Raw genomic sequence first — 26,236 nt, 5'->3', positions numbered from 1 at the left:
GGCAGCACCGCGGGGTCCCCCCGGGGTCCCCGCTCGTCTGACTCCCTCCCCGTGCCGCCCCCCCCCCCACCCTCCGCAGACGCTGAACCTGCGCTTCCGCTGCTTCCTGGCCAAGGTGCACGAGCTGGAACGACGGAAACCGGCTGCTGGAGCAGCAGCTGCAGGCGGCGCGGAGGCACTCGGCGAAGCAGCGCAACGTCTCCACGCAGACGGATGCCTGCATCCCGGTCAGCGACCCCCGGATATATTTCAACGCACAGCACACCACGTCCAGTATCTCTCCGTTTCATTTAGCCGTGGCTAGGAGATGTTAACTACCTCGCCTGGTGTGCAGGAGGTCGTGGGGTAGATCCCGACCCTGACGCCTGCTGTGTATTTGGAGTTTGCGTGTCTCTCTCTCTCATCATCATCACGGTGGCTAGGAGATGTTAACTACCTCGCCTGGTGTGCAGGAGGTCGTGGGTTCCATCCCGACCCTGACGTCTGCTGCTGTGTATTTGGAGTTTGCGTCTCTCTCTCTCTCTCTCATCATCATCACGGTGGCTAGGAGATGCTAACTACTTCGCCTGGGTTCGATCCCGACCCTGACGATGCCTGCTGTATACTTGGAGTTTGCGTGTCTCTCTCTCTCCCTGTGGTCGTGTGGATTTTTCTCCGGTTCCTCCGGTTTTTCCTTGCCCATTCAGAAGCAACATCACGCGTTCAGAGCATTCGGCTACTGCTATACATTCACACGTGGTGATGATGATGATGACGAGAAGCCACTTTATTGGGCTATCGTTTGTGATAGGCAGGTTGCTTCTGAAAGAAGAGCTGTATAGTCACGTAGAAGGGAAATAATACAATAATTAAAATTAAACATAATAAAATACAATTCTCACGACGTTTCGGCCACAACGCAAGCAGCCGTCCTGCGTTTTGGCCGAAACGTCGTGAGAATTGTATTATTTTATAATGTTTTATTTTTATTATTTTATTATTTCCCTTCTACGTGACTTTACCGAAAGAACCAAGAAGATGAATCCCTGCAGTCACGAAAGCTTTAAATCGAAATTTAAGAGCTGTATAGTAGCTCATTGGGGCCTTACCTAGTAAATAAAAAAAACATTTATAGTTGAATTTCAGTGTGAGCCGTGTCCTTACTCACAGGCGTTGGCGATCAGTGGCCCTCTTCCATTCAGCTCTGTCCATGGCATTGGCTGAACACAACTCTGCATCGGGTTCACATCCAGTCGTGTACCACTCACTAGGGGCGTGGCTACCAACCAGTCACGGAGACGAGAGAGAGAGGGAGCGAGACAGGGAGGGTCAGAGAGATCGAGAGAGACAGGGAGTTAGGCAGACGCAGAGAGAGAGAGATGGAGAGTTAGACAGAGACACACAGAGACACGCAGACAGAGACACGCAGACAGAGACGCGCAGAGAGAGACACGCAGACAGAGACACTGAGAGACACGCAGAGACACGCACAAACAGAGACGCGCAGACAGAGACACGCAGACAGAGACACACAGACAGACACGCAGACAGAGACACGCAGACAGAGACACGCAGACAGAGACACGCAGACAGAGACACGCAGACAGAGACACGCAGACAGAGACACGCAGACAGAGACACGCAGACAGAGACACGCAGACAGAGACACGCACACAGAGACACGCACACAGAGACACGCAGACAGAGACACAGATAGAGACACGCAGACAGAGACACAGATAGAGACACGCAGACAGAGACACACAGACAGAGACACAGATAGAGAAACGCAGACAGAGACAGAGGACACGGGGAGAGTCACAGAGGATCAAGAGTCACGAAGAAAAGGACAAAGATCCCCGTGTAGCCTTAACAGACTGTTGGGGCAAGTGCTGTTAGCGAACAGCACCTATGAAGGCCGGCACGGCACACGAGGGGGTGGGTGGCCAACACCACGCTCGGCCACCTTTGTCTTCCCTAGTGGCAATGTAATAATTGCACCAGGTACTCATTTGAGGCCGAGTCGACCTAGGGGAGAACCAGGACCAGTTCAGATAATCTTTGCCTGGTGTTGATGGCCGATTTAGCAAGATTCTAGATTTGAAGCTTTCGTGACTGCAAGGATTCATACTCGTAGTTTTTTCGGTAAAGTCAGGTAGGTAAAAAAAATAAAATTTATAAAAATAAAATTATAAAAATCACGACGTTGCCTCCGAAACGTCGTGATTTATTATTATTTTATTTTTATTAATTTTAATTTCATTTTTTACCTACGTGACTTTACCGAAAAAAGTAAGAGTACGATTTAGCAAGGTTGGCCACGCACGGTGAGAAATAAGTTGAACAACGCGCGTGCAGCGCAACGGAACTCAGGTCGCCGGGTTCGTAGCGCGGCGTAGCGCTAACCACTACACCCCCCCCCCCCCCCAGTCACTGGCGGCAGGCTCGGCATGGAGCTACGCTCGGCGCGTGGGGGGGGGGCGGTGCCGCCGCCGCTGCCGCCGCTGCCGTGATTGAGGCGCGCCGCGCGTCGGGGCTGGGTCTCCCCACGACGCACGACGTCGGCGTGCAGATCGACACGATCACGCCCGAGATGCGCGCCCTCTACAACGTGCTCTCCAAGGTCAAGCGCGAGCGGGACCACTTCAAGCGCAAGTACGCGGACCCGCCCGCCCGCTCGCCGACCCGCTCACTCGCTCGCTTGCCGACTTGCTCGCTCGCTCACCGACTTGCTCACTTTCTCGCTCACTTAAAAGCTTGTTCACTCACTCACTATAAAGCTTGCTAACTCACTCGCTCAGTCACCGACTCACTCACTCGCTCACAGTAAACCTCGCTTGCTCACTATAAAGCTCACTCACCGACTCGCTCACTCATTCGCTTGCTCACTCACCATATCACTCGCTCACTCGCCATAATTGCTCGCTCATTCATCGTTCGCTTGCTCAACCACTCGCTCACTCACGTATTCGCTCACTCAATTCGATCGCTCACTCGATTGCTCACTCAATCGCCCGCTCGCTTGTATGCTCACTCGCTCACTCACTCTCTCATTCGCTCACTCAATTGCACGGTCACTTAATTTCTCGCCCGCTCACTCACTCGCCGCTTTACTCACTCAAACGCTCACTCATTGGCTCACTAACGCAATCATTCACGAACTCGCCAGCTCACCAACGGTGCAGTGCTCGCGCTCCACGTAAGTGCGCGCGCGCCCCGCCACTCGCGGAGGTCACCGGGTCACGGAGGTCACCGGGGTCGCGATGGTCGGTGACCCTCCCGTGTCGTGCTGCCGCCCACGCAGGTGGGAGGAGGAGCTGGCGCTGCGCCTGGCGCTGCAGGACACCGTGGTCGTCCTGCAGGAGGTGCACGCGCGCGCGACGTCGGGCACTCGTGTCGGAGCAGGCGGCGCGTGAGCCGTGCATGGCAGCCGCGGCAAATGGCACGAGGTGCACCGGGCACAGGGGTGGAGTGATGCCCCGATTGGCGTCTTCTCCCCCCCTCCCCTTGTACGCCGTGAACACGGCGACCCGATTAGCGTCGCCTCGACCCCCACGCTCACGACATCGTCCGGCCTTTCCCGTTATCCGCCGCCTCTCAGCCTTCTTACTCTTAGGTTTTTTCGGTAAAGTCACGTAGGTAAAAAATAAAAATAATCGAAATAATAGAAATAAAATTATAAATCACTCAGCCTTCACCACCACCATATTTGCCAACTTTCACGAGCGTACGGAGTTACAAGATTTTGATTTGACCCCCCCCTCCCTACCCCCCCTGCACGAGCGTCTAACCTGCGTCGTGCCATGGAGTTGGAGCATTTCCACGGGAAATTGTCGTGGTGAGAAACCAACCCCTAAGTTGGTGATTCTTCTTAACCCGGGGGTGCGAGATTCCCTTTCTGGGGGGTAGCGAGACACGGACAGATTTTTTAAAATAAGTTAATAATCATCGACGATACAAATGAAGCACGGGCACGTACGTTACGACTTAATTTGCTAGATCAAAACCCTATGTATTATGAACATTGTAAATGCTGTTAATGATAGAGAACCAAGGGGGTGCTGCAAGGCTATGAACCACTGCCCTCGGTTGGCGTTTAATTTATTTAACCGGGGGGGGGGGGGTTGGGTGAGAACTTGAGGGAGACGCCACGAAATAAGAGTCCCAAATCGCAAGCGTGACCCTGGCTGGGTGCAATCGGCTGCCAGTAGACGGGGGTTGCGATGGTGATGATCGCTGCCCCGTGTGCGCGTAGAATCCCGGTTGCGAGTCCCTTCCAGCGGTGATTTTAAAAACTCGGCAGAAATTTGGACTACCCCTCACACCGGCACACGACGGCCTCCTCTTTTGGGAAGTGATGTCACGGATTACTCGCGACGTCCACCGTGAATGAAAGCGGATGTCAACCTAGTGTCGTCACGGTGACAACCTAGCGTCGTCACGGTGACAACGTAGCGTCGTCACGACTACAACGGCTAATACCGCGTGCACCACTTGAGTATTAACCGGGGCGGTCGCTAATTTTCGAACCGCAAACCTCCCCGACGGAAAGGCGGCGGCGATACCGCCACCGCCCACGGCCACCGACACCGGTGAGGGCCTCGATGAGTACTTGTGTGCGACGTGTAGTTCACATCGCCACTACGGAGATGAAGGCGGCCGGTCGGGCGTGGTGCTGGCCACTCGCTCCCTCGTGTGCCGTGCCGGCCTTCATAGGTGCTGCTCGCTTGCACCAACAGCCGTGTGTAGGATATACGAGGATCCTTGTTGTTTTTGCGTGCGTCTGCACGCGCGTCACCCCGCCTCCCTCTGCCGTGTCCAGGAGGCGAAGGAGGCCGAGTTCATCCAGGACGACCTCACTCAGAAGATGGAGCGGCTCAAGGCCGAGCTGGTCGTCTTCAAGACCCTGCTGAACGACGTCAGCCCCCCGCGTCTCTCCCCTCCCCCCCCTCCTTGTGGAACTAGCTGTAGAGAGGGGGTGTTTGGGGGGGTGGGGGTGCTCTGATGGGTGGAGGAGGAGGACTGTGATTGGTTAAGGGGTTAAAGAAGGGCAGCTCCAGGTCGGACAAGTTGGCCAATGGGGGCACAGCCAAAGCGGTTCTTACTGGAGCAGCCGCTGATAGGAGGAACACAAGATGGCTGATAGGAGGGACACAAGATGGCTGATAGGAGGGACACAAGATGGCTGATAGGGACACAAGATGGCTGACAGGAGGGACACAAGATGGCTGATAGGGACACAAGATGGCTGATAGGAGGGACACAAGATGGCCGATAGGAGGGACACAAGATGGCCGATAGGAGGGACACAAGATGGCTGATAGGAGGGACACAAGATGGCTGATAGGAGGGACACAAGATGGCTGATAGGAGGGACACAAGATGGCTGAGAGGAGTGACACAAGATGGCTGATAGGAGGGACACAAGATGGCTGATAGGGACACAAGATGGCTGATAGAGACACAAGATGGCTTACAGGAGGGACACAAGATGGCTGATAGGGACACAAGATGGCTGATAGGAGGGACACAAGATGGCCGATAGGAGGGACACAAGATGGCCGATAGGAGGGACACAAGATGGCCGATAGGAGGGACACAAGATGGCTGATAGGAGGGACACAAGATGGCTGATAGGAGGGACACAAGATGGCTGACAGGAGTGACACAAGATGGCTGATATGGGGGACACAAGATGGCTGATAGGAGGGACACAAGATGGCTGATAAGAGGGACACAAGATGGCTGATAAGAGGGACACAAGATGGCTGATAGGGACACAAGATGGCTGATAGGAGGGACACAATATGGCTGATAAGAGGGACACAAGATGGCTGATAAGAGGGACACAAGATGGCTGGTAGGAGGGACACAAGATGGCTGATAGGAGGGACACAAGATGGCTGATAGGAGGGACACAAGATGGCTGATAGGAGGGACACAAGATGGCTGATATGAGGGACACAAGATGGCTGATATGAGGGACACAAGATGGCTGATAAGAGGGACACAAGATGGCTGAAAGGAGGGACACAAGATGGTTGATAGGAGGGACACAAGATGGCTGATATGAGGGACACAAGATGGCTGATAGAAGGGACACAAGATGGCTGATAGGAGGGACACAAGATGGCTGATAGGGACACAAGATGGCTGATATGAGGGACACAAGATGGCTGATAGGGACACAAGATGGCTGATAGGAGGGACACAAGATGGCTGATAGGGACACAAGATGGTTGATAGGAGGGACACAAGTTGGCTGATAGGAGGGACACAAGATGGTTGAAAGAAGGGCACCAATGATAGTTGATGGGGGAAACACAGAAGATGGCCAATAGTGGGAAGAGAAGATTGCTAAGATGTACGATAGGGCGGCATATTCATGGCTCATGGGGGGCACGTATGGAATCGCCCGTTACGATGCAAGGCCGTTTGTTCCGCCCGTCTTGTTTGCCCTCTTGCCTCATACGTTCTGACCTTTTAAAGTAAAGCTACAGTAAAACACTCGTGGAAATTTAGCACAAGTTGAAACCAATCGATTCGTAAGTGCCACATCACGAATGCGTTGCATTTGATAAAGGAATGAACGATTACAGGCCTTGCTGATAGGGGGCAGACAACATGGCTGACATGGGGGCAGCCAAGATGGCTGACAGGGCAGTAGAGGAGGTTGGGGGTGGAGGGGGGGGGCAACCATGACGAGTGAGCGAGTGAGTTTGAGTAGTAGCGGGTGAGTGAGGTGAGCGGTGAGCGAGTGGAGGGGGTTAGTGAGGAGAATAGTGAGGGGAGTGCGGAGTGAGCAGAATAATGAGGGTGAGTGGGAGAGTAGAATAGTGAAAGGAGAATAGTGAGCGAGTGAGGGGGTTAGTGAGGAGAATAGTGAGCGAGTGAGGGGGTTAGTGAGGAGAATAGTGAGCGAGTGAGGGGGTTAGTGAGGAGAATAGTGAGCGAGTGAGGGAGTTTGAGAGAATAGTGATCGAGTGAGTGGTTAGTGAGGAGAATAGTGAGCGAGTGAGCAGAGTAGTGAGGAGAATAGTGAGCGAGTGAGTGGTTTGTGAGAATAGTGAGCGAGTGACAGGGTTTGAGAGAATAGTGAGCGAGTGAGGGGTTAGTGAGGAGAATAGTGAGCGAGTGAGTGGTTAGTGAGAATAGTGAGCGAGTGACAGGGTTTGAGAGAATAGTGAGCGAGTGAGGGGTTAGTGAGGAGAATAGTGAGCGAGTGAGTGGTTAGTTAGAATAGTGAGCGAGTCAGCAGAGTAGTGAGTGACCAAGCGAGTGAGGTGAGCAGTGAATGTGAAGGGGTTTGTGAGGAGGATAGTGATTGAGGGGAATAGTGAGTCGGTGAGTGGAGCAGTGAGCGAGTGAGTGAGGGTAGTGGTGGTGAGGGTGGTGGTGAGTGAGTGGGGGTGGTGGTGAGTGAGTGAGGGTGGTGAGTGAGCGAGTGTAGTGGTGAGTGAGGGTGGTGGTGAGTGAGTGAGTGTAGTGGTGAGTGAGGGTGGTGGTGAGTGAGTGAGGGTGGTGGTGAGCAAGCGAGGGTCGTGGTGAGTGAATGAGGCTGGTGGTGAGTGGGTGAGGCTGGTGGTGAGTGAGGCTGGTGGTGAGTGAGTGAGGGTGGTTGTGAGTGAGTGTAGTGGTGAGTGAGTGAGGGTGGTGGTGAGTGAGGGTGGTGGTGAGTGAGTAAGTGTAGTAGTGAGGGTGGTGGTGAGTAAGTGAGGCTGGTGGTGAGTGAGTGAGTGAGGGTGGTGGTGAGTGAGTGAGGGTCGTGGTGAGTGAGTGAGTGAGGGTGGTGGTGAGTGAGTGAGGGTGGTGGTGGTGAGTGAGTGAGGGTCGTGGTGAGTGAGTGAGGGTGGTGCTGAGTAAGTGAGGCTGGTGGTGAGTGAGTGAGTGTAGTGGTGAGTGAGTGTAGTGGTGAGTGAGTGAGGGTGGTGGTGAGTGAGGGTGGTGGTGAGTGAGTAAGTGTAGTAGTGAGGGTGGTGGTGAGTAAGTGAGGCTGGTGGTGAGTGAGTGAGGGTGGTGGTGAGTGAGTGAGTGAGGGTGGTGGTGAGTGAGTGAGGGTGGTGGTGAGTGAGTGAGGGTCGTGGTGAGTGAGTGAGGGTGGTGCTGAGTAAGTGAGGCTGGTGGTGAGTGAGTGAGTGTAGTGGTGAGTGAGTGTAGTGGTGAGTGAGTGAGGGTGGTGGTGAGTGAGTGAGTGTAGTGGTGAGTGAGTGAGGGTGGTGGTGAGTGAGGGTGGTGGTGAGTGAGTGAGTGTAGTGGTGAGTGAGTGAGGGTGGTGGTGAGTGAGGGTGGTGGTGAGTGAGGGTGGTGGTGAGTGAGGGTGGTGGTGAGTGAGTAAGTGTAGTAGTGAGGGTGGTGGTGAGTAAGTGAGGCTGGTGGTGAGTGAGTGAGTGAGGGTGGTGGTGAGTGAGTGAGGGTGGTTGTGAGTGAGTGAGGGTGGTGGTGAGTGAGTGAGTGAGGGTGGTGGTGAGTGAGTGAGGGTGGTGGTGAGTAAGTGAGTGAGGGTGGTGGTGAGTGAGTGAGGGTGGTGGTGAGTGAGTGAGGGTGGTTGTGAGTGAGTGAGGGTGGTGGTGAGCAAGCGAGGGTAGTGGTGAGTGAGTGTAGTGGTGAGTCAGCGAGGTGAGCGAGGTGAGCGAGTGCTGGAGCCCCATCGCGCCCCTCTCTTTGCCGCGGCCCTCCAGCAAATGACGGACCTGGACAGCCGCATCCAGGAGAAGGCCATGAAGGTGGACATGGACATCTGTCGCCGCATCGACATCACGGCGCGGCTGTGCGACATCGCGCAGCAGCGGAACTCGCACGACATGAGCCGCATGTTCACGGTGAGCCTCCTGCTGCAGGCCAACGTATCGAGAGGGACGCCGTGTGACTCTCCCTGTGACTCTCCCTGTGACTCTAACCGTGACTCTCCACTTGACTCTCCACGTGACTCTCCACGTGACTCTCCACTTGACTCTCCACGTGACTCTCCACTTGACTCTCCACGTGACTCTAACCGCGACTCTAACCGCGACTCTAACCGTGACTCTCCCTGCGACTCTCCCTCTGCCCGCCGCAGTCCCTGCAGTTCTCGCCCATCAAGGCGGTGGGGACGTCGGCCGGAGCGGGGGGCCCCGGGGGGGGGGGCCGCGGGGACCCCCGGGTCGCGCAAGAAGGAGGCTCATGGGCAGCAAGTGGGGGGCCCCGCGGGGGAGCAGCTCGAGGGAGGGGACGAAGATCGCTCCGCCCTGACGCTTCCCGGTGCTCGCACGCACACGCACGTACACACACGTACACACAGTCTCCTGGAGCCGAGTCTCAACCCAGACTCCGACCCTGAGACCCGGTCTCCTGGAGTCTCAACCGAGACTCCGACCCTGAGACCCGGTCTCCTGGAGCCGAGTCTCAACCCAGACTCCGACCCTGAGATCCGGTCTCCTGGAGTCCCAACCGAGACTCTGACCCTGAGACCCGGTCTCCTGGAGTCCCAACCGAGACTCTGACCCTGAGACCCGGTCTCCTGGAGTCCCAACCGAGACTCTGACCCTGAGACCCGGTCTCTTGGAGCCGAGTCTCAACCAAGACTCCGACCCTGAGACCCGGTCTCCTGGAGTCCCAACCGAGACTCTGACCCTGAGACCCGGTCTCCTGGAGCCGAGTCTCAACCGAGACTCCGATCCTGAGACCCGGTCTCCTGGAGTCTCAACCGAGACTCCGACCCTGAGACCCGGTCTCCTGGAGCCGAGTCTAAACCGAGACTCCGACCCTGAGACCCGGTCTCCTGGAGTCCCAACCGAGACTCTGACCCTGAGACCCGGTCTCCTGGAGTTGAGTCCTCAACGGAGACTCCGACCCTGAGACCCGGTCTCAGTGGAGACGCGGTCTCACGGAGCGTGCTTGCCGATGTTCCGTGTGGCATCTGCTCAGAGGGGACCGCATCGATGGAGGTTGCCCCGCTGGGGGCGGTGACCCCGTCCGTAGCAACGGCGCCGTTACCGGGGGCGATCATCAACGACGACGACGAGAACTCCACGTCCGGGAACATCACGGACGAGATGAAGCGCATCATCAACACGCTGTGAGGACGCGCACACACACACACACGCACACACGCATACATGCACACACACACGCACACGCGCACGCACGCACAACAACAACAACAACCGCCATTCGCCACTAAGTGGCGGTGACGTCACCACGACGCTTGTGCCAGGCCATGTGCACCCTGAGGCCACGTGAAGTGTCGAACGCCCGCTGGCAGGAGGTCACGGGGCAGACCCAGGTGCCACGGGTCGACTGACCAAGATGACCGAGATGCTTTAGCCACCCGGCGCTCCGCTCGTTGTTGTGAGCGTCGCTCCTCCGCCCTCCGTTGTTGTTGGAGGGCGACTGCCTCCAACTGCCCAGTAGCGTCCTTCACGAGCCTCCTCCACTGAGGCCGATCTTGACACCGCTGGTACCAGTCATCGGCAAGTCCACTCAGCTCCACGTCCTCCTGTACCACATCACTCCATCTCTTCTCTAGCCCGTGCCGCGCCCGTTTAGCCCCCTCGATCCGGCCGAACAAAAGCTGTTTAGGCATGCGGTGGCTGGGCATGCGGGCTACATGACCCAGCCAACGCAGCCTTGCCTGCCGGAGGAGCTCACTGATGAGACTTTGCCCAGATCTTTCAAGGACTTGTGAGCTCCTCACACAATCCAGCCTGGTTAAACCCAGGATGGATCGTAGGCAGGCCAGCCTAAATGTTTCCAACCGGCGAAGATGCTCCACTAGGGGGGTCCACGTTTCGCAAGCGTAGAGAAGGGAGGGAATGACCGTGGCCGAGAAGACCTGAAGCTTCGTGCGGAGCGACAGACCAGGTAGCTTCCACACAGCGTTACGCAACCGATGAAAAGATATTGCCGCTCGACTGATTCGGAGTGAGACCTCTGCTGATAAACTGGAGCCGGTCATAAGCACACTGCCCAGGTATGGGAAACTCTCCACTCTCTCCACAACTGCCCCATCACCGATTGGGAGTTGTGGGGGTGGAGTGCCCGATGGTACAAAATACCCAGGCAGGTGCTTAGTTTTGGTGGGGCTGATGGTAAGGCCCCACCTCTTAGTGGCACGCTCCAGTCTCAGCAGCAGCGTCTCCAACTCCTCTTCTGAATGAGCAGCTATTACCAAATCATCGGCATACATAACGTGGTTGACCAATAGGGAGCCATCCCTTGATCGCACCCGGGCGTCGATCAGCCTCCCATTATATCTGTACCAAATGGTAATTCCCCCGGTACAGCACGCACGCACACACGCATACACACGCATACATGCACACGCATACATGCACACGCACACGCGCACACGCACACACGCACACACGCACATACACGCGTGCTCATGTACACGCAAGGGTAAAGATCCCCCATATAGCCTGTACAGGCTGTTGCGGCAAGTGCTGTTAGCGAGCAGCTACGAAGGCCGGCACGGCACACGAGGCGAGTGGGGTGGCCAACACCACGCCCGGCCTCCTTTGTCTCCCTAGTGGCGATGTTCACTACACACCGCACCAGGTACTCATTTGAAGCTGAGTCGACCTAGGGGAGGCCCAGGACCGGTTCAGACATTCGTGACCGGTGCTGGCCGCGAGCGGGAATCCAACTCGGGTCGACGGGTTCGTGGCCGAGCGCGCTGACCGCCGCACCGCCGCTCCCCGCACGCGAACAAAAGACAAAGATCCCCCGTACAGCCTCGACGGACAGTCGGGGGCAAGTGCTGTTAGCGAGCACACGGGCACTCAAGCCTCTGTCCTTCCGCCCCCCCCCCCGCGCGCAGGCGAGAGACGATGGACTTTGAGGACGACTGCGACAGCCTCGCGTGGGAGGAGACGGAGGAGACGCTGCTGCTGTGGGAGGACTTCTCCGCGTCCCCTCCCAGCGGCGCAGAGGCCTCCCCCGGCGAGAACGTGAGCAGCGGCAGGGGGGCAGCAGCGGTAGGGGTAGCAGTGGTAGAAGTAGCAGGGGCAGCAGCAGCAGGGGCAGCAGCAGCGGGGGCAGCAGCAGCAGCTGTAGGAGCAGCAGCAGCAGCTGTAACAGCAGCAGCTGTAGCAGCAGCAGCAGCAGCTGTAACAGCAGCAGCAGCTGCAGCAGCAGCTGTAACAGCAGCAGCAGCTGTAGCAGCAGCAGCAGCTGTAACAGCAGCAGGAGCTGTAGCAGCAGCAGCGGGGGCAGCAGCTGTAGCAGCAGCAGCAGCTGTAACAGCAGCAGCTGTAGCAGCAGCAGCAGCAGCTGTAGCAGCAGCAGCGGGGGCAGCAGCAGCAACTGTAGCAGCAGCAGCGGGGGCAGCAGCAGCAGCTGTAGCAGCAGCAGCGGGGGCAGCAGCAGCAGCTGTAGCAGCAGCAGCGGGGGCAGCAGCAGCAGCTGTAGCAGCAGCAGCAGCAGCTGTAACAGCAGCAGCAGGGGCAGCAGCAGCAGGGGCAGCAGTGGTAGGGGTAGCAGGGGCAGCAGCAGCTGTAGCAGCAGCAGTGGGGGCAGCAGCAGCTGTAGCAGCAGCTGTAGCAGCAGTGGCGTTAGCAGCTGTAGCAGCAGCTGTAGCAGCAGCAGCAGGGGCAGAAGCAGCAGGGGCAGCAGTGGTAGGGGCGGCAGGGGCAGCAGCAGCAGCTGTAGCAGCAGCAGCAGCAGCAGTGGCGTTAGCAGCTGTAGCAGCAGCGGCAGCGCTGTGATAGAGCGATAAAATCGGACACCCGATGAAATCACCGATCGCAGATTGCTGCCTGTAGAGGAAGAGAGTGGGCGTGGCGTTGCCCCAAAGGGGGCGTGGCGTTGCCCCAAAGGGGGCGTGGCGTTGCCCCAAAGGGGGCGTGTCGCTGCCCACAAGTGGTTCATGTGCATCGTGAATCGAGGTTAATTTCGCGTGTCGATTCTCGCTCAGTGGAACCGGCAAAGGCGCCTCAAGGCCGATCGTGATCGGCGTGTCGATTCATTGCCGATCGACGCGTGGATCGAGACATCCCGCCGAATTGGTATTGCGTCATCCGATACGGGCCCCCACCACCCCCCATTTTTATTTTTAATTGGCTGAATATCTGCATGGTCGGTGACTCCGTCGCAGTCCGCTTTTATCGTTACCACGGCGCTGGTGGGAACAATAACATCGGACTTGCCGAGACTCCGACCCTGAGACCCGGTCTCCTGGAGCCGAGTCTCAACCGAGACTCCGACCCTGAGACCCGGTCTCCTGGAGCCGAGTTCCAACCGAGACTCTGACCCTGAGACCCGGTCTCCTGGAGCCGAGTTCCAACCGAGACTCTGACCCTGAGACCCGGTCTCCTGGAGCCGAGTCTCAACCGAGACTCCGACCCTGAGACCCGGTCTCCTGGAGCCGAGTCTCAACGGAGACTCCGACCCTGAGACCCGGTCTCCTGGAGCCGAGTCTCAACGGAGACTCCGACCCTGAGACCCGGTCTCCTGGAGCCGAGTCTCAACCGAGACTCCGACCCTGAGACCCGGTCTCCTGGAGCCGAGTCTCAACGGAGACTCCGACCCTGAGACCCGGTCTCCTGGAGCCGAGTCTCAACCGAGACTCCGACCCTGAGACCCGGTCTCCTGGAGCCGAGTCTCAACCGAGACTCTGACCCTGAGACCCGGTCTCCTGGAGCCGAGTCTCAACCGAGACTCCGACCCTGAGACCCGGTCTCCTGGAGCCGAGTCTCAACCGAGACTCTGACCCTGAGACCTGGTCTCCTGGAGCCGAGTCCCAACCGAGACTCTGATCCCGCAGTGGCGCGCGGGTGCGAGAATTTATCATTTTTTGCCCGGATGCTTTTTTGTCGTTATATTTCAGTCGGAGCCCAGGAACGTTAACACACTGCATCTAAGCCGAGCCCAAAAGAGTGAGCAACGTACCCACACACGTGTGTGCGCGTGTGCGTACCTTGAACTTATTTCGCGCCGTACGTAGCCAACCGTGCGAATCGGAGGTGCGGGGGGGGGGACATCAACACTAAACAACAACACAAAGCGGCTCAAAAGAAATTAGTTTTGTCGCTCTTGAAAGTAAGAAAAAAGGTTGCGCGTAGGGAAACGCCAGGAAAATGAAAAGCGTTGTTGTTTGTTGTTGTTGTTCGGCAAAAAATGTAAGGGCCAGGAAAGAGAGGAAGACCACACAGAGAATGGTGGCTTGACGATGATGGTAGCGATTGGTGCCTGAGAGGCGTGGACACTACTTGAGCATATCGGCACCACGAGACAGAGAGGGAAGTGGAAGCAGCAAATGACGAAACGTGCAGTGGGACACGTCCACTACGGGCTGTCTGCCCATGGATCGTGATGATGATGATGAGACCGGTAGAGAAACAGAGGGGGGGGGGTACAGAAACTCCATGGACATAAGTCCCGACCGTGCAGAGCGAGATGTTAACTACCTCGCCTGGTGTGCAGGAGGTCGTGGGTTCGATCCCGACCCTGACGATGTCTGTTGTATATTTGGAGTTTGCGTGTCTCTCTCTCTCTCTCATCATCATCATCACGGTGGCTAGGAGATGTTAACTACCTCGCCTGGTATGCAGGAGGTCGTGGGTTCGATCCCGACCCTGACGATGCCTGTTGTATAATTGGAGTCTGCGTCGTGTCAATCTTTTCCCAGCTCTTTTTCCCCCTCCACATTTACAATCGACTTGCGTTTAGAGGATTTGGCTGATAGAAATTTCACATGATGATGAGGATGTAATTGAAGTTGATGATGAGGTAATTTCTAATGATGTTGGTGATTTGGATGTAATTGATGTTGGTGATGATGTTGGTGATGTGGATGTAATTTATAATGATGATGTTGGTGATGATGATGATTTTGATGTAATTGATGATGATGTTGGTGATGATGATTTGGATGTAATTGATGATGATGATGATGATGTTGGTGATGTTGGTGACGATGTTGATCATGATGGTGATGTTGTAGATGTGGGGGGAGCGGTAGTGGTAGTGCGCTGCGCTACAAACCCGATGACCTGAGTTCAACCCGCTCATGACCAACACCAGTGACGATTATCTGAACCGGTCCTGGGCCTCCCCTAGGTCGACTCAGCCTCAAATGAGTACCTGGTGCGGTGTGTAAAAACATCGCCACTGGGGAGACAAGGGCGGCCAGGCGTGGTGTTGGCCACCCACCCCCTCGTGTGCCACAGTGCCGGTAGCCTTCATAGGCGCTACTCGCCAACAGCACTTGCCCCAACGGTCTGTTAGCGCTGTACGGGTGATCTTTGTGTCGTCGTTCTTGTTGATGTGGATGCTGCCAGGACGACACGGTGGAGCGGGTCATCCTGGAGACGGAGTCGCTGCTCAAGACGCGCGAGCGTGAATACCAGGAGACGATCGGACAAATTGAGGTAGGCCCTCCGCCTGCCCGTCAGCTCCGTTCAGCCGTGGGGCTAAAAGTCCAAGTGATTCGTCGCTCAGATGGGCACCGGGGAACGACCGTTCTCCGTGCGTGTTCCCCGCATGTCCCCAAGTGTCCCGTGTTTTCTATGCGTCTGAGTGCATCCACGTGTGTCCCATGCTGTCTATGCGTCTCCACGTGCCCCGTGTATTCTATGTGTCCCCGCGTGTCTCCCGTGCGTCCCATGTTATCTGCGTGTCCCCGCGTGTCTCCCGTGTGTCTCCCGTGCGTCCCATGTTATCTGCGTGTCCCCGCGTGTCTCCCGTGCGTCCCATGTTATCTGCCTGTCCCCGCGTGTCTCCGTGTGTCTCCCACGTGTCTCCCGTGCGTCCCATGTTATCTGCGTGTCCCCGCGAGTCTCCGTGTCTCCCGTGCGTCCCATGTTATCTGCGTGTCCCCGCGTATCTCCGTGTGTCTCTCCGTGCGTCCCATGTTATATGCGTGTGTGCGCACGTACCCACAGCTGGAGCTGGCGAGCGCTAAGAGCGACATGAGCCGCCACCTGCACGAGTACATGGAGATGTGCAGCATGAAGCGCGGCCTCGACGTGCAGATGGAGACGTGCCGCCGCATGATCGGCCACTCGCACACCGAGGACGGGTGAGGGCAGAGGGCGCACGGGGCGAAGGTTCGGGGTTTAGGAGTCAGGGGTCAGGGGATACAGGATCACGGGTCAGGGTTAGACTCACTGCCAGGACCTGGGTCAGGGTTAGACTCACTGCTAGAGTCTGGGTCAGGGTTAGACTCACTGCTAGAGTCTGGGTCAGGGTTAGACTCACTGCTAGGGTCTGGGTCAGGGTTAGACTCACTGCTAGAGTCTGGGTCAGGGTTAGACTCACTGCTAGGGCCTGGGTCAGGGTTAGACTCACTGCTAGGGTCTGGGTCAGGGTTAGACTCACTGCTAGAGTCTGGGTCAGGGTTAGACTCACTGCTTGGGTCTGGGTCAGGGTTAGACTCACTGCTAGGGTCTGGGTCAGGGTTAGACTCACTGCTAGAGTCTGGGTCAGGGTTAGACTCACTGCTAGGGTCTGGGTCAGGGTTAGACTCACTGCTAGGGTCTGGGTCAGGGTTAGACTCACTGCTAGGGTCTGGGTCAGGGTTAGACTCACTGTTAGAGTCTGGGTCAGGGTTAGACTCACTGCTAGGGCCTGGGTCAGGGTTAGACTCACTGCTAGAGTCTGGGTCAGGGTTAGACTCACTGCTAGGGTCTGGGTCAGGGTTAGACTCACTGCTAGGGTCTGGGTCAGGGTTAGACTCACTGCTAGAGTCTGGGTCAGGGTTAGACTCACTGCTTGGGTCTGGGTCAGGGTTAGACTCACTGCTAGGGTCTGGGTCAGGGTTAGACTCACTGTTAGAGTCTGGGTCAGGGTTAGACTCACTGCTAGGGTCTGGGTCAGGGTTAGACTCACTGCTAGGGTCTGGGTCAGGGTTAGACTCACTGCTAGGGTCTGGGTCAGGGTTAGACTCACTGCTAGAGTCTGGGTCAGGGTTAGACTCACTGCTAGGGCCTGGGTCAGGGTTAGACTCACTGCTAGAGTCTGGGTCAGGGTTAGACTCACTGCTAGGGTCTGGGTCAGGGTTAGACTCACTGCTAGAGTCTGGGTCAGGGTTAGACTCACTGCTTGGGTCTGGGTCAGGGTTAGACTCACTGCTAGGGTCTGGGTCAGGGTTAGACTCACTGCTAGGGTCAGGGTTAGACTCACTGCTAGGGCCTGGGTCAGGGTTAGACTCACTGCTAGAGTCTGGGTCAGGGTTAGACTCACTGCTAGGGTCTGGGTCAGGGTTAGACTCACTGCTAGAGTCTGGGTCAGGGTTAGACTCACTGCTAGGGCCTGGGTCAGGGTTAGACTCACTGCCAGGGCCTGGGTCAGGGTTAGACTCACTGCTAGGGTCAGAGTTAGACTCACTGCTAGGGTCTGGGTCAGGGTTAGACTCATTGCTAGGGTCTGGGTCAGGGTTAGACTCACTGCCAGGGTCTGGATCAGGGTTAGACTCACTGCTAGGGTCTGGGTCAGGGTTAGACTCACTGCTAGAGTCTGGGTCAGGGTTAGACTCACTGCCAGGGTCTGGATCAGGGTTAGACTCACTGCTAGAGTCTGGGTCAGGGTTAGACTCACTGCTAGGACCTGGGTCAGGGTTAGACTCACTGCTAGGGTCTGGGTCAGGGTTAGACTCACTGCTAGGGTCTGGGTCAGGGTTAGACTCACTGCTAGTGTCTGGGTTAGACTCACTGCTAGGACCTGGGTCAGGGTTAGACTCACTGCTAGAGTCTGGGTCAGGGTTAGACTCACTGCTAGGGTCTGGGTCAGGGTTAGACTCACTGCTAGGGTATGGGTCAGGGTTAGACTCACTGCTAGGGTCTGGGTCAGGGTTAGACTCACTGCTAGAGTCTGGGTCAGGGTTAGACTCACTGCCAGGGTCTGGGTCAGGGTTAGACTCACTGCTAGAGTCTGGGTCAGGGTTAGACTCACTGCTAGGGTCTGGGTCAGGGTTAGACTCACTGCTAGGACCTGGGTCAGGGTTAGACTCACTTCCAGGGTCTGGGTCAGGGTTAGACTCACTGCTAGGACCTGGGTCAGGGTTAGACTCACTGCTAGGGTCTGGGTCAGGGTTAGACTCACTGCTAGGGTCTGGGTCAGGGTTAGACTCACTGCTAGTGTCTGGGTCAGGGTTAGACTCACTGCTAGGACCTGGGTCAGGGTTAGACTCACTGCTAGGGTCTGGGTCAGGGTTAGACTCACTGCTAGTGTCTGGGTCAGGGTTAGACTCACTGCTAGGACCTGGGTCAGGGTTAGACTCACTGCTAGGGGTCTGGGTCAGGGTTAGACTCACTGCTAGAGTCTGGGTCAGGGTTAGACTCACTGCCAGGGTCTGGGTCAGGGTTAGACTCACTGCTAGAGTCTGGGTCAGGGTTAGACTCACTGCCAGGGTCTGGGTCAGGGTTAGACTCACTGCTAGAGTCTGGGTCAGGGTTAGACTCACTGCTAGGGTCTGGGTCAGGGTTAGACTCACTGCTAGGACCTGGGTCAGGGTTAGACTCACTTCCAGGGTCTGGGTCAGGGTTAGACTCACTGCTGGGACCTGGATCAGGGTTAGACTCACTGCTAGGGTCTGGGTCAGGGTTAGACTCACTGCTAGGGCCTGGGTCAGGGTTAGACTCACTGCTGGAACCTAGTAGCGGGGACGATGATGGCTGCGGGGCTAGGAACAAACCAGAGTTGAGGGGTCGCTGCCCCCTCCCCGTGTCCGCAGGTCGACCCCCGAGACTCCGTCCGGAGAGCACGACTCTGAGGGGTCGGAGGACAGCGATTCTGCGGAGCCTGAAGACGCCCCGGCCTCCTGAGCACGGGTTCAACTCCTGAGCGAGGCCATTGGAATGCCCCGGCCTCCTGAACCCCATTCACAGAGCACTACCCCTGACCCCCAAACCTTGAACCTTGAACCCTGAACCCCTAAACTGAAACTCTGAACCCTCAACATCGAATCCCGAACCCTGAACCCCATTCACAGAGCACTACCCCTGACCCCAAAACTTGAACCCTGAAACCCTAAACTGAAACTCTGAACCCTCAATGTCAAATCCCTAATGCTGAACCCTGAACCCCATTCATGGAACACTACCCTTGACCCCTAACCCTGAACGCCTAACCCCTCAGCCCGAATCCCCAACTCTGAACCCCATTCGCAAAACACTACCCTGAACCCCTAAGCCTGAACCCCATACCCTTAACCCTGCACACATAACCTTAAACCTCTCTCAGCCTGAACCCCATTCACAGATCACTCCCCATAACCCCAACACTGACCCCTAAACACTGAACCATAAACCTTAATCTTGATCATGAAGCCCCCTTGAAGCCTGAACCGTGAATGTAACGTTATTATAAGATGTCACTAAGCCTAGCCCTAACCCTGACCTAATCCTAACCCTTACCAAATCTCTAATCCTAAGTATATTATCCTTAACTGTCCATAAAACGAACGCCCAAAAACCCTACCCTTACATTAATATCTCAACCTACCCCCTCGTCCGACCCGTATCCTAATGTTGAACTCCAATCCTGAATCTCGAGCCCAAATCCCAACACGTCATCAGGTCACCTATCCAGAGAGGCAGTGCTGTGGCGTGAATCTCAATGGGTTGACCTCATCTCCTGGTTGAGTAGGGACACGACAACAATCCTACGCCGATCCTGATCCCTAACCCCAACCCTCCACCCATCCTGATCCATAACCCTAATCCTACACCTATCCTGATCTCTATCCCAAATCCTACACCTACCCTGATCCCTCACCCCAACCCTACACCCATCCTGATCTCTAACCCCAATCCAACACCCATCCTGATCACGAACCCTATACCCTACCCCCCTAATGCTTCTCCTGTCCCAATACCTAACCCGAGAACTGCTCCTAACCCTACCCAAATATCTTACGCAAATCCCTACCCCTATTTCCTAGCCCAACCCGTATCCTATCACTTGGCCGCCTATCCTACCCTCTAACCCTTCCCGTAATCCTACACCTACCCAAATCTCCAACCCTCACCCTTACCCCAATGTTCCGACCCTATCCGTATCCTATCACTCGACCGCCCGTCCTGACCTCTAACCCTGACCCCCCCTCAACCCAAAACCCCCCACTCTGACCCTCGGGCCTCCGACACTCGCGCCTAGCCCCATTCGTAGCAGCGGCTCTCATTGTGACTCTCACAGCCTAACCCCCCCCCCCCATCTCACCTGCGTAACCCACATCCCCCCTCGCCCCGTCAACAAACAGGACCTCGCCTGGTAGTGAAATGAAATCGGCGACGCGCACCGCCACCAGCGGCTCTTCTTCTCTTTGTAGCTGCTGCCCCCCCCCCCCCTGCCCCTCCGGTCAAAGGCTCCGGAGGGAGGTGGTGGTGGGCAGCCCCTTCCGTTAGACGCGGGTGGGTGGGGGAACGGGGAAAATCTACGCGAGAGCATGGATTCCGTAACGCTTCGCGGCTCTGGTCTCTCTCCCCCCCCACCCCGGGGCGGTGTGGGGAAACGTTTCGGTCGCGTTTCATCCGCATCTGGGTGTCGGATTCTTGCGACGAGGACGGCGCCGTCGGTACTCGCCGCGGACGGGCCACTGGAGGTGTCCCGTCCGGTGTTGGCCGTCGTCTCCTCTGGCAAGCGCGGTGGCTCAGGCCCCAGGGGGCACACGGCTCGACGTCGGTGGTGCTGCATGGTATCCCCCCCCCCCCCACCTCTTAGCCAGCCCACACTGACTGGTTAGGTTAGTGTTAGGCTAGGGTTAGTGTTAGGCTAGGGTTAGGTTAGTGTTAGGCTAGGCTAGGGTTAGTGTTAGGCTAGGGTTAGGTTAGTGTTAGGCTAGGCTAGGGTTAGTGTTAGGCTAGGGTTAGGTTAGTGTTAGGCTAGGGTTAGTGTTAGGCTAGGGTTAGGTTAGTGTTAGGCTAGGGTTAGGTTAGTGTTAGGCTAGGGTTAGTGTTAGGCTAGGGTTAGGTTAGTGTTAGGCTAGGCTAGGGTTAGTGTTAGGCTAGGGTTAGGTTAGTGTTAGGCTAGGCTAGGGTTAGTGTTAGGCTAGGGTTAGGTTAGTGTTAGGCTAGGGTTAGTGTTAGGCTAGGGTTAGGTTAGTGTTAGGCTAGGGTTAGGTTAGTGTTAGGCTAGGGTTAGGTTAGTTTAGGGTTAGGTTATGTGCGGGTGGTGGTGGTGGGGGAGTGGTGGCGCAGCGGTTAGCGCACTGCGCCATGAACTCGGCAACCTGAGTTCGATTCCCACTCACGGCCCAGCCAGCATCAGTGGTGGGTGACATCATCCACCAGTCGTCTTCACAACACCGCTCAGGCCGGCGTGGTGAAGTATAGCCAAATGACCGACATGGCATGTGGAGGTAGATCCTCATCCAGCAGCGGATCGACAGAGGAACGTTCGTTTTACGATTGCTTACACGGAGTTGTAGCGGTCAGTGTGTCATTGGCACGGTTGGCTCCGTCCGGTGCGAAAGAAGTTCAACGTGTACATGCGTACAATGTGGGCGAGATGTTAACTACCTCGCCTGGTATACAAGAGGTTGTGGCTTCGATCCAGACCCTGACGCCGGAGTTTGCATGTTCTCTCCGTGGTCGTGTGGATGTATCCCCAGTTTTTCCCTCCACACGCGTTTACAGTATTTGGCCGCTGCTATACATTTCCAGATGACAATTCACTTTCGTTGAGCCGTCATTTGTGACGGCCTGGTTGCTTCTGATAAAGATCAACATAGCTCAGTTGGGGCCTCACCTGGTGTAATGCGCTTCACGTGCGGGCACTTTCACACAGGGGCTAAGTGGTGGGTTCAGTGACTCTGACACGGCCATTCTGAGTCCCCCGAGAGAGAGACACCCAGACCCAGGAGTCAAACCCAGGTCCTCAGCAATGCTGGTTCAGTGTCTCTGACACGGCCATTCTGAGTCCCCCGAGAGAGAGACACCCAGACCCAGGAGTTAAACCCAGGTCCTCAACACTGCTGGTTCAGTGTCTCTGACACGGCCATTCTGAGTCCACCGAGAGAGATAGACACCCAGACCCAGGACTCAAACCCAGGTCCTTCAACACTGCTGGTTCAGTGTCTCTGACACGGCCATTCTGAGTTCCTTCGAGAGAGAGACACGCAAAAGCAAGACTCAAACCCAGGTCCTCAGCAATGCTGGTTCAGTGTCTCTGACACGGCCATTCTGAGTCCACCGAGAGAGAGACACCCAGACTCAGGACTCAAACCCAGGTCCTTGGAAATGCTGGCCCATCGTCGTGCTGCTGCCAAACCCCAACAATGGTTTCAAACGGTGTGGCAGCCCTCACTCACTCACTCATGATCGGTGGAAGTGTCCCCACCCGCCCTCTGAAAATGAATGTACACCACTGGGTTCAGAAGCTCGAATAGATGCAGACGGTCAGTCGCTGGCACAGAGGCGAAGAGGAAACATCCTCGAGTCCAGACTTGAAAGCAGGTTGGGGGGGTGGTGGTGGTGGTGGCAATGGCCAGAGGGGAGGGAATTCCAGAGCCCCCTTCCCCCGCGGGCAGGTAGCAGTGGAGAAGGAGGGACCTCGGGCAAATTAGACGGCTAGAGTGAGCGCGACGCTGGGGGTTTAGCTGTCTGCTGCTGCAGATTTAAACTTAAACTATAAACTTGGGTTTTTTCGGTAAAGTCACGTAGGTAAAAAATAAAATAAAAATCACGACGTTTCGGAGGCAACACAAGCCTCCGTCTTCAGGTGGAACCGTCACAGCACGCTCAGTGTACGCAGTCACGAAAGCTTCAAATCTAGAATTAAACTATAAACTAAACTATTTTTAAATTACCAGGGAATGCCCCACTGAGCTATGCAGCTCCTTTTTGTTTCTGTCTATAAACGACCTGGAATCACAAGTGATAGCTTGGCCAGGTGGCTTATCGACATTACGTGGAAATGTCTGGCAGCGGCCAAATACTCTGAACGCATGTCGACGTCGATTTGAAATGTGGAGGGGAAAAAGAACGCGGGACCCGCAGAAAAATCCACGTGACCACAGAGAGACATACGCAAACTACAAATATAAAGCAGGCGTCGGGGTCGAGATCGAACCCGTGACCACCTGCATATCAGGCAAGGCAGTTAACATCTCCTAGCCACAACCATGAGTCAAAGCTCATGGTTGTCAAACTGAGAAGTGGGATTTGTGCCGGTGATGGCTTGGACATGAGCCGAGACGGCGAAGCTAGCGAGGGCGGTGGCTCGTGCATGTGGAGCATCGCTTGGGAAAATCGTTGCGTTAATTATGAAGGCAGAGGAAGTCGAGTTCGATGTCTCGGCTTGGTTGCGAGCGGTCACGCGGGAGTTAATCGTACGTCGGGCCACGTGTGCCGGCGACATGGCTTCGTCTCGCATGAGGGTAGTGATTCCACAACGATCCGATAGATGCAGGAACGGATCACTTGTTTACCATCGGTGTTGCCTTGAGACTCGAGTTGACCGGGGATTCTGGACCAGAGTCTCGGTTGAGACTCAACTCCAGGAGAAGCGGGTCTTAGGATCGGAGTCTCAGTTCAGACTCGACTCCAGGAGACCAGATCTCCAGGTTGAGAATCGTGAGACTCGACTACAGGAGACCGTGTCTCAGGATCGAAGCCGGTCTCAGGATTGGAGTCTTGAAAGCTCGACTCCAGGAGACCGGATCTCTTGGTTGAGAATCTTGAGACTTAACTGCAGGAGACCGTGTCTCAGGATCGGAGTCTCAGTTGAGACTCGACTCCAGGAGACCGGATCTCAGGATCGAAGCCGGTCTCAGGATTGGAGTCTTGAAAGCTCGACTCCAGGAGACCGGATCTCTTGGTTGAGAATCTTGAGACTTAACTGCAAGAGACCGTGTCTCAGGATCGGAGTCTCAGTTGAGACTCGACTCCAGGAGACCGTGTCTCAGGATCGAAGCCGGTCTCAGGATTGGAGTCTTGAAAGCTCGACTCCAGGAGACCGGATCTCTTGGTTGAGAATCTTGAGACTTAACTGCAGGAGACCGTGTCTCAGGATCGAAGCCGGTCTCAGGAATGAAAGCCGGTCTCGGGATCGGAGTCTTGAGACTCGCCTCCATGAGTCCGGATCTCGGGTTCGAAAATCTTAAGACTTAACTCCAGGAAACCAGGATCCAGAGTCTCAGTTGAGACAACTCCAAGAGACCGGGTCTCAAGATCGTAGTCTTGATTGGAACTGATATTTAAGCCGTGATGAACCCTTGTTCCCATGACTTTGTTCTAGGCTGTGTATTGTCCTGCAAGTGAAACTAGACCGACTGCCGAGGATGATTGTTCAGTTGTGGTCATTGCATGTGCTGGTCCATTCATTAGATAGCACGGCCGTGCTCCATCGCGATACCACGAAACACGCAGGGAAGGCTGCTCGCTTCACCGTGGACAGGTTACCCGAATCACGAAAAGATGCAATAAACTCAAAAGCTGCTCAGAAACCGACTCGCCTCGTTGTATTGCGTGTCTGTGTGTAGTGACATGGAATGGGTCGCTACGTAGCATAGCGCGGGTTGCTGGCAGAGAAGGGGATCTACAGCTGCAGCAGCCCTGTCTGTCAGCAGGTCACGTGACAAGCCAGAGAGGGATGTAGGGGAAAGATGATAGAGGGGGGCACGTGAGGTGAGCCTGGGAACCCGCGAGAAGGTTCTAGAAGGGGGGCGTGGCCACGCCGGGAGGATAAAAGGGTACCCCGAGCGAAGGCTCGGGGCTGTCGCTGTGAGTGGGATCCCATCGTGCTACTGGAGTCTTCGTCTTTACCATCTCGGCGTCGTCAGTCAGGCAGTCTGCCAGCTGTCCTGACTGGGAGTTGTAGTGATCCTTTGTAACCTGTGAAGGCTGTTAATAAATAGATTGCCTCCTACTCCTAGTGTCTCTGAGTGCGTCACTACACGTGTAAACCGATTCATCAGCAGCGAGCGGGAGCCGCCTCTTGAGCGCAGGTGGCCTTGAGCTGTGGGTTAAGGGCAGCGGTTGTTCTTAACCTGGTGTGCACGCACAGGAGCGGGGGGGGGGGGTGCGAGACACGGCCACATTTTCTTTAGAAGGTAAATCATTGACAACACAAATTAAGGATGGGCACGTTAAGTTACAACTTACTTTGTTTCATCAAACTCTCTATGCATTAACATTGAACATTTTTTTCATGATTGATACCCAAATGGGTGCAAGGTTGCCGTAAAGGTTAAGAACCACTGGTTTAGGGAGATAGGGTTGGTGTTTGAAAAAAAGGTCTGGGTTTAGGAGATAGGAGTAAGGTTGAATGTTGAACTTATTTTTACACCGTACGTAAGCCCACCGTGCTAATCGGAGGCCAGGCGAGGGACGACGACAAACCAGACAACAAAAAGCAATTATAAAAGAATTGAGTTTGTCAATCTCGACGATGTATCGGTGCATAGCTCCAGCGGCTTCAGAATATCGCAAGAACGTTCCAGACGGCCGCGGAGTTTGGCGAGAGCCAGTGGACTTGCTGCCAGGGCGGACATCTGAAACGCTGCCAGTGGTGAATGATCGAAGCGGCGGGCAGTGCAGGTGGTGCCAAGCCGTCGCTCGCGCAGCATGTCGGTGTCAGGGACAGAGGTCGCAAACAGGTTTTGATTCCTTACCCGTACCCGACCGGGTATGGGTACCCGTACGCTACCCGTTCCCTACCCGAAATGAGTGACAAACGGTTACTCATCAGTGACTCACGGCCTACCCGTACCCGGCCGCACCAGGGTCGTAAACGGGTACCCGTACCTGGTCGGGTACGGGTAGCCGGGTATCGGGTAGGGTACAGGTATCAGGTACCCAGTTGCGACCTCTGGTCAGGGGTAAGGTGATGGTAAGCGATTGGCTACAGCAGCGGCGGTCCCCAATCTTTTTGGCACCAGTGACTGGTTTCGTGGAAGACAATTTTTTCACGGACCGGGGGGGGAGGGGGGGGGTCATCATTGGGTCTTTCCCCCTTTTCAAAGAAGCTCTCCAGCGACATGTTTTTTACTCATTTTGGCTTGGGTTAGTTAGCTTGTGGGCTTACCAACACTGTGACTGTGACAAGTGCGCAGTGCGGGAAAGAGGCGCGGATGGAAGTGGTAAATAATAAAATAATGGGCGGGTCACGCGCGGACTCACCGCTCACCTGCTGCAGTGCGGCCATGGACCGATACCGGTTAAGGCGACACGGGGGGATCTTTGTCTTGTGCGGCAACGAGCCCCCATGCGTTTACCGCACACGGCTCCAGGATGGTGCGGTTCGCTCAGTACGGCGCGAAAGAAGTTCAACTGACATGCAGTGGTCTTCTTTGGTGGTGGCCTTTTAGTACAGCCCCTTGACGTGCGGCTTCCCCGACAAT

At 55.9% G+C, this 26,236-nt stretch overlaps 1 protein-coding gene across 1 annotated transcript in view; it reads left to right on the top strand.

Annotated features, from left to right (window-relative positions):
• Positions 1–24,340, top strand: part of LOC144736804 (intermediate filament family orphan 2-like) — a 26,724-nt gene extending 2,384 nt beyond the window's left edge. The window contains 14 exon segments of the mRNA XM_078619448.1: positions 80–136; positions 138–227; positions 2,410–2,454; positions 2,456–2,634; positions 3,284–3,344; positions 4,802–4,897; positions 8,658–8,798; positions 9,035–9,094; positions 9,096–9,216; positions 9,883–10,033; positions 11,777–11,906; positions 15,237–15,326; positions 15,840–15,976; positions 18,629–24,340. Of these exon segments, the coding sequence (XP_078475574.1) occupies positions 80–136; positions 138–227; positions 2,410–2,454; positions 2,456–2,634; positions 3,284–3,344; positions 4,802–4,897; positions 8,658–8,798; positions 9,035–9,094; positions 9,096–9,216; positions 9,883–10,033; positions 11,777–11,906; positions 15,237–15,326; positions 15,840–15,976; positions 18,629–18,719 (1,449 nt within the window). The 3' untranslated portion in view covers positions 18,720–24,340.
• Positions 24,341–26,236: the final 1,896 nt, after the last annotated feature.

Source organism: Lampetra planeri, chromosome 63 (genome assembly GCF_965212315.1).
Source record: "Lampetra planeri chromosome 63, kcLamPlan1.2.h2, whole genome shotgun sequence".
Lineage (NCBI taxonomy): Eukaryota > Metazoa > Chordata > Hyperoartia > Petromyzontiformes > Petromyzontidae > Lampetra > Lampetra planeri.
This window is presented reverse-complemented; position numbering and strand designations above follow the sequence as displayed.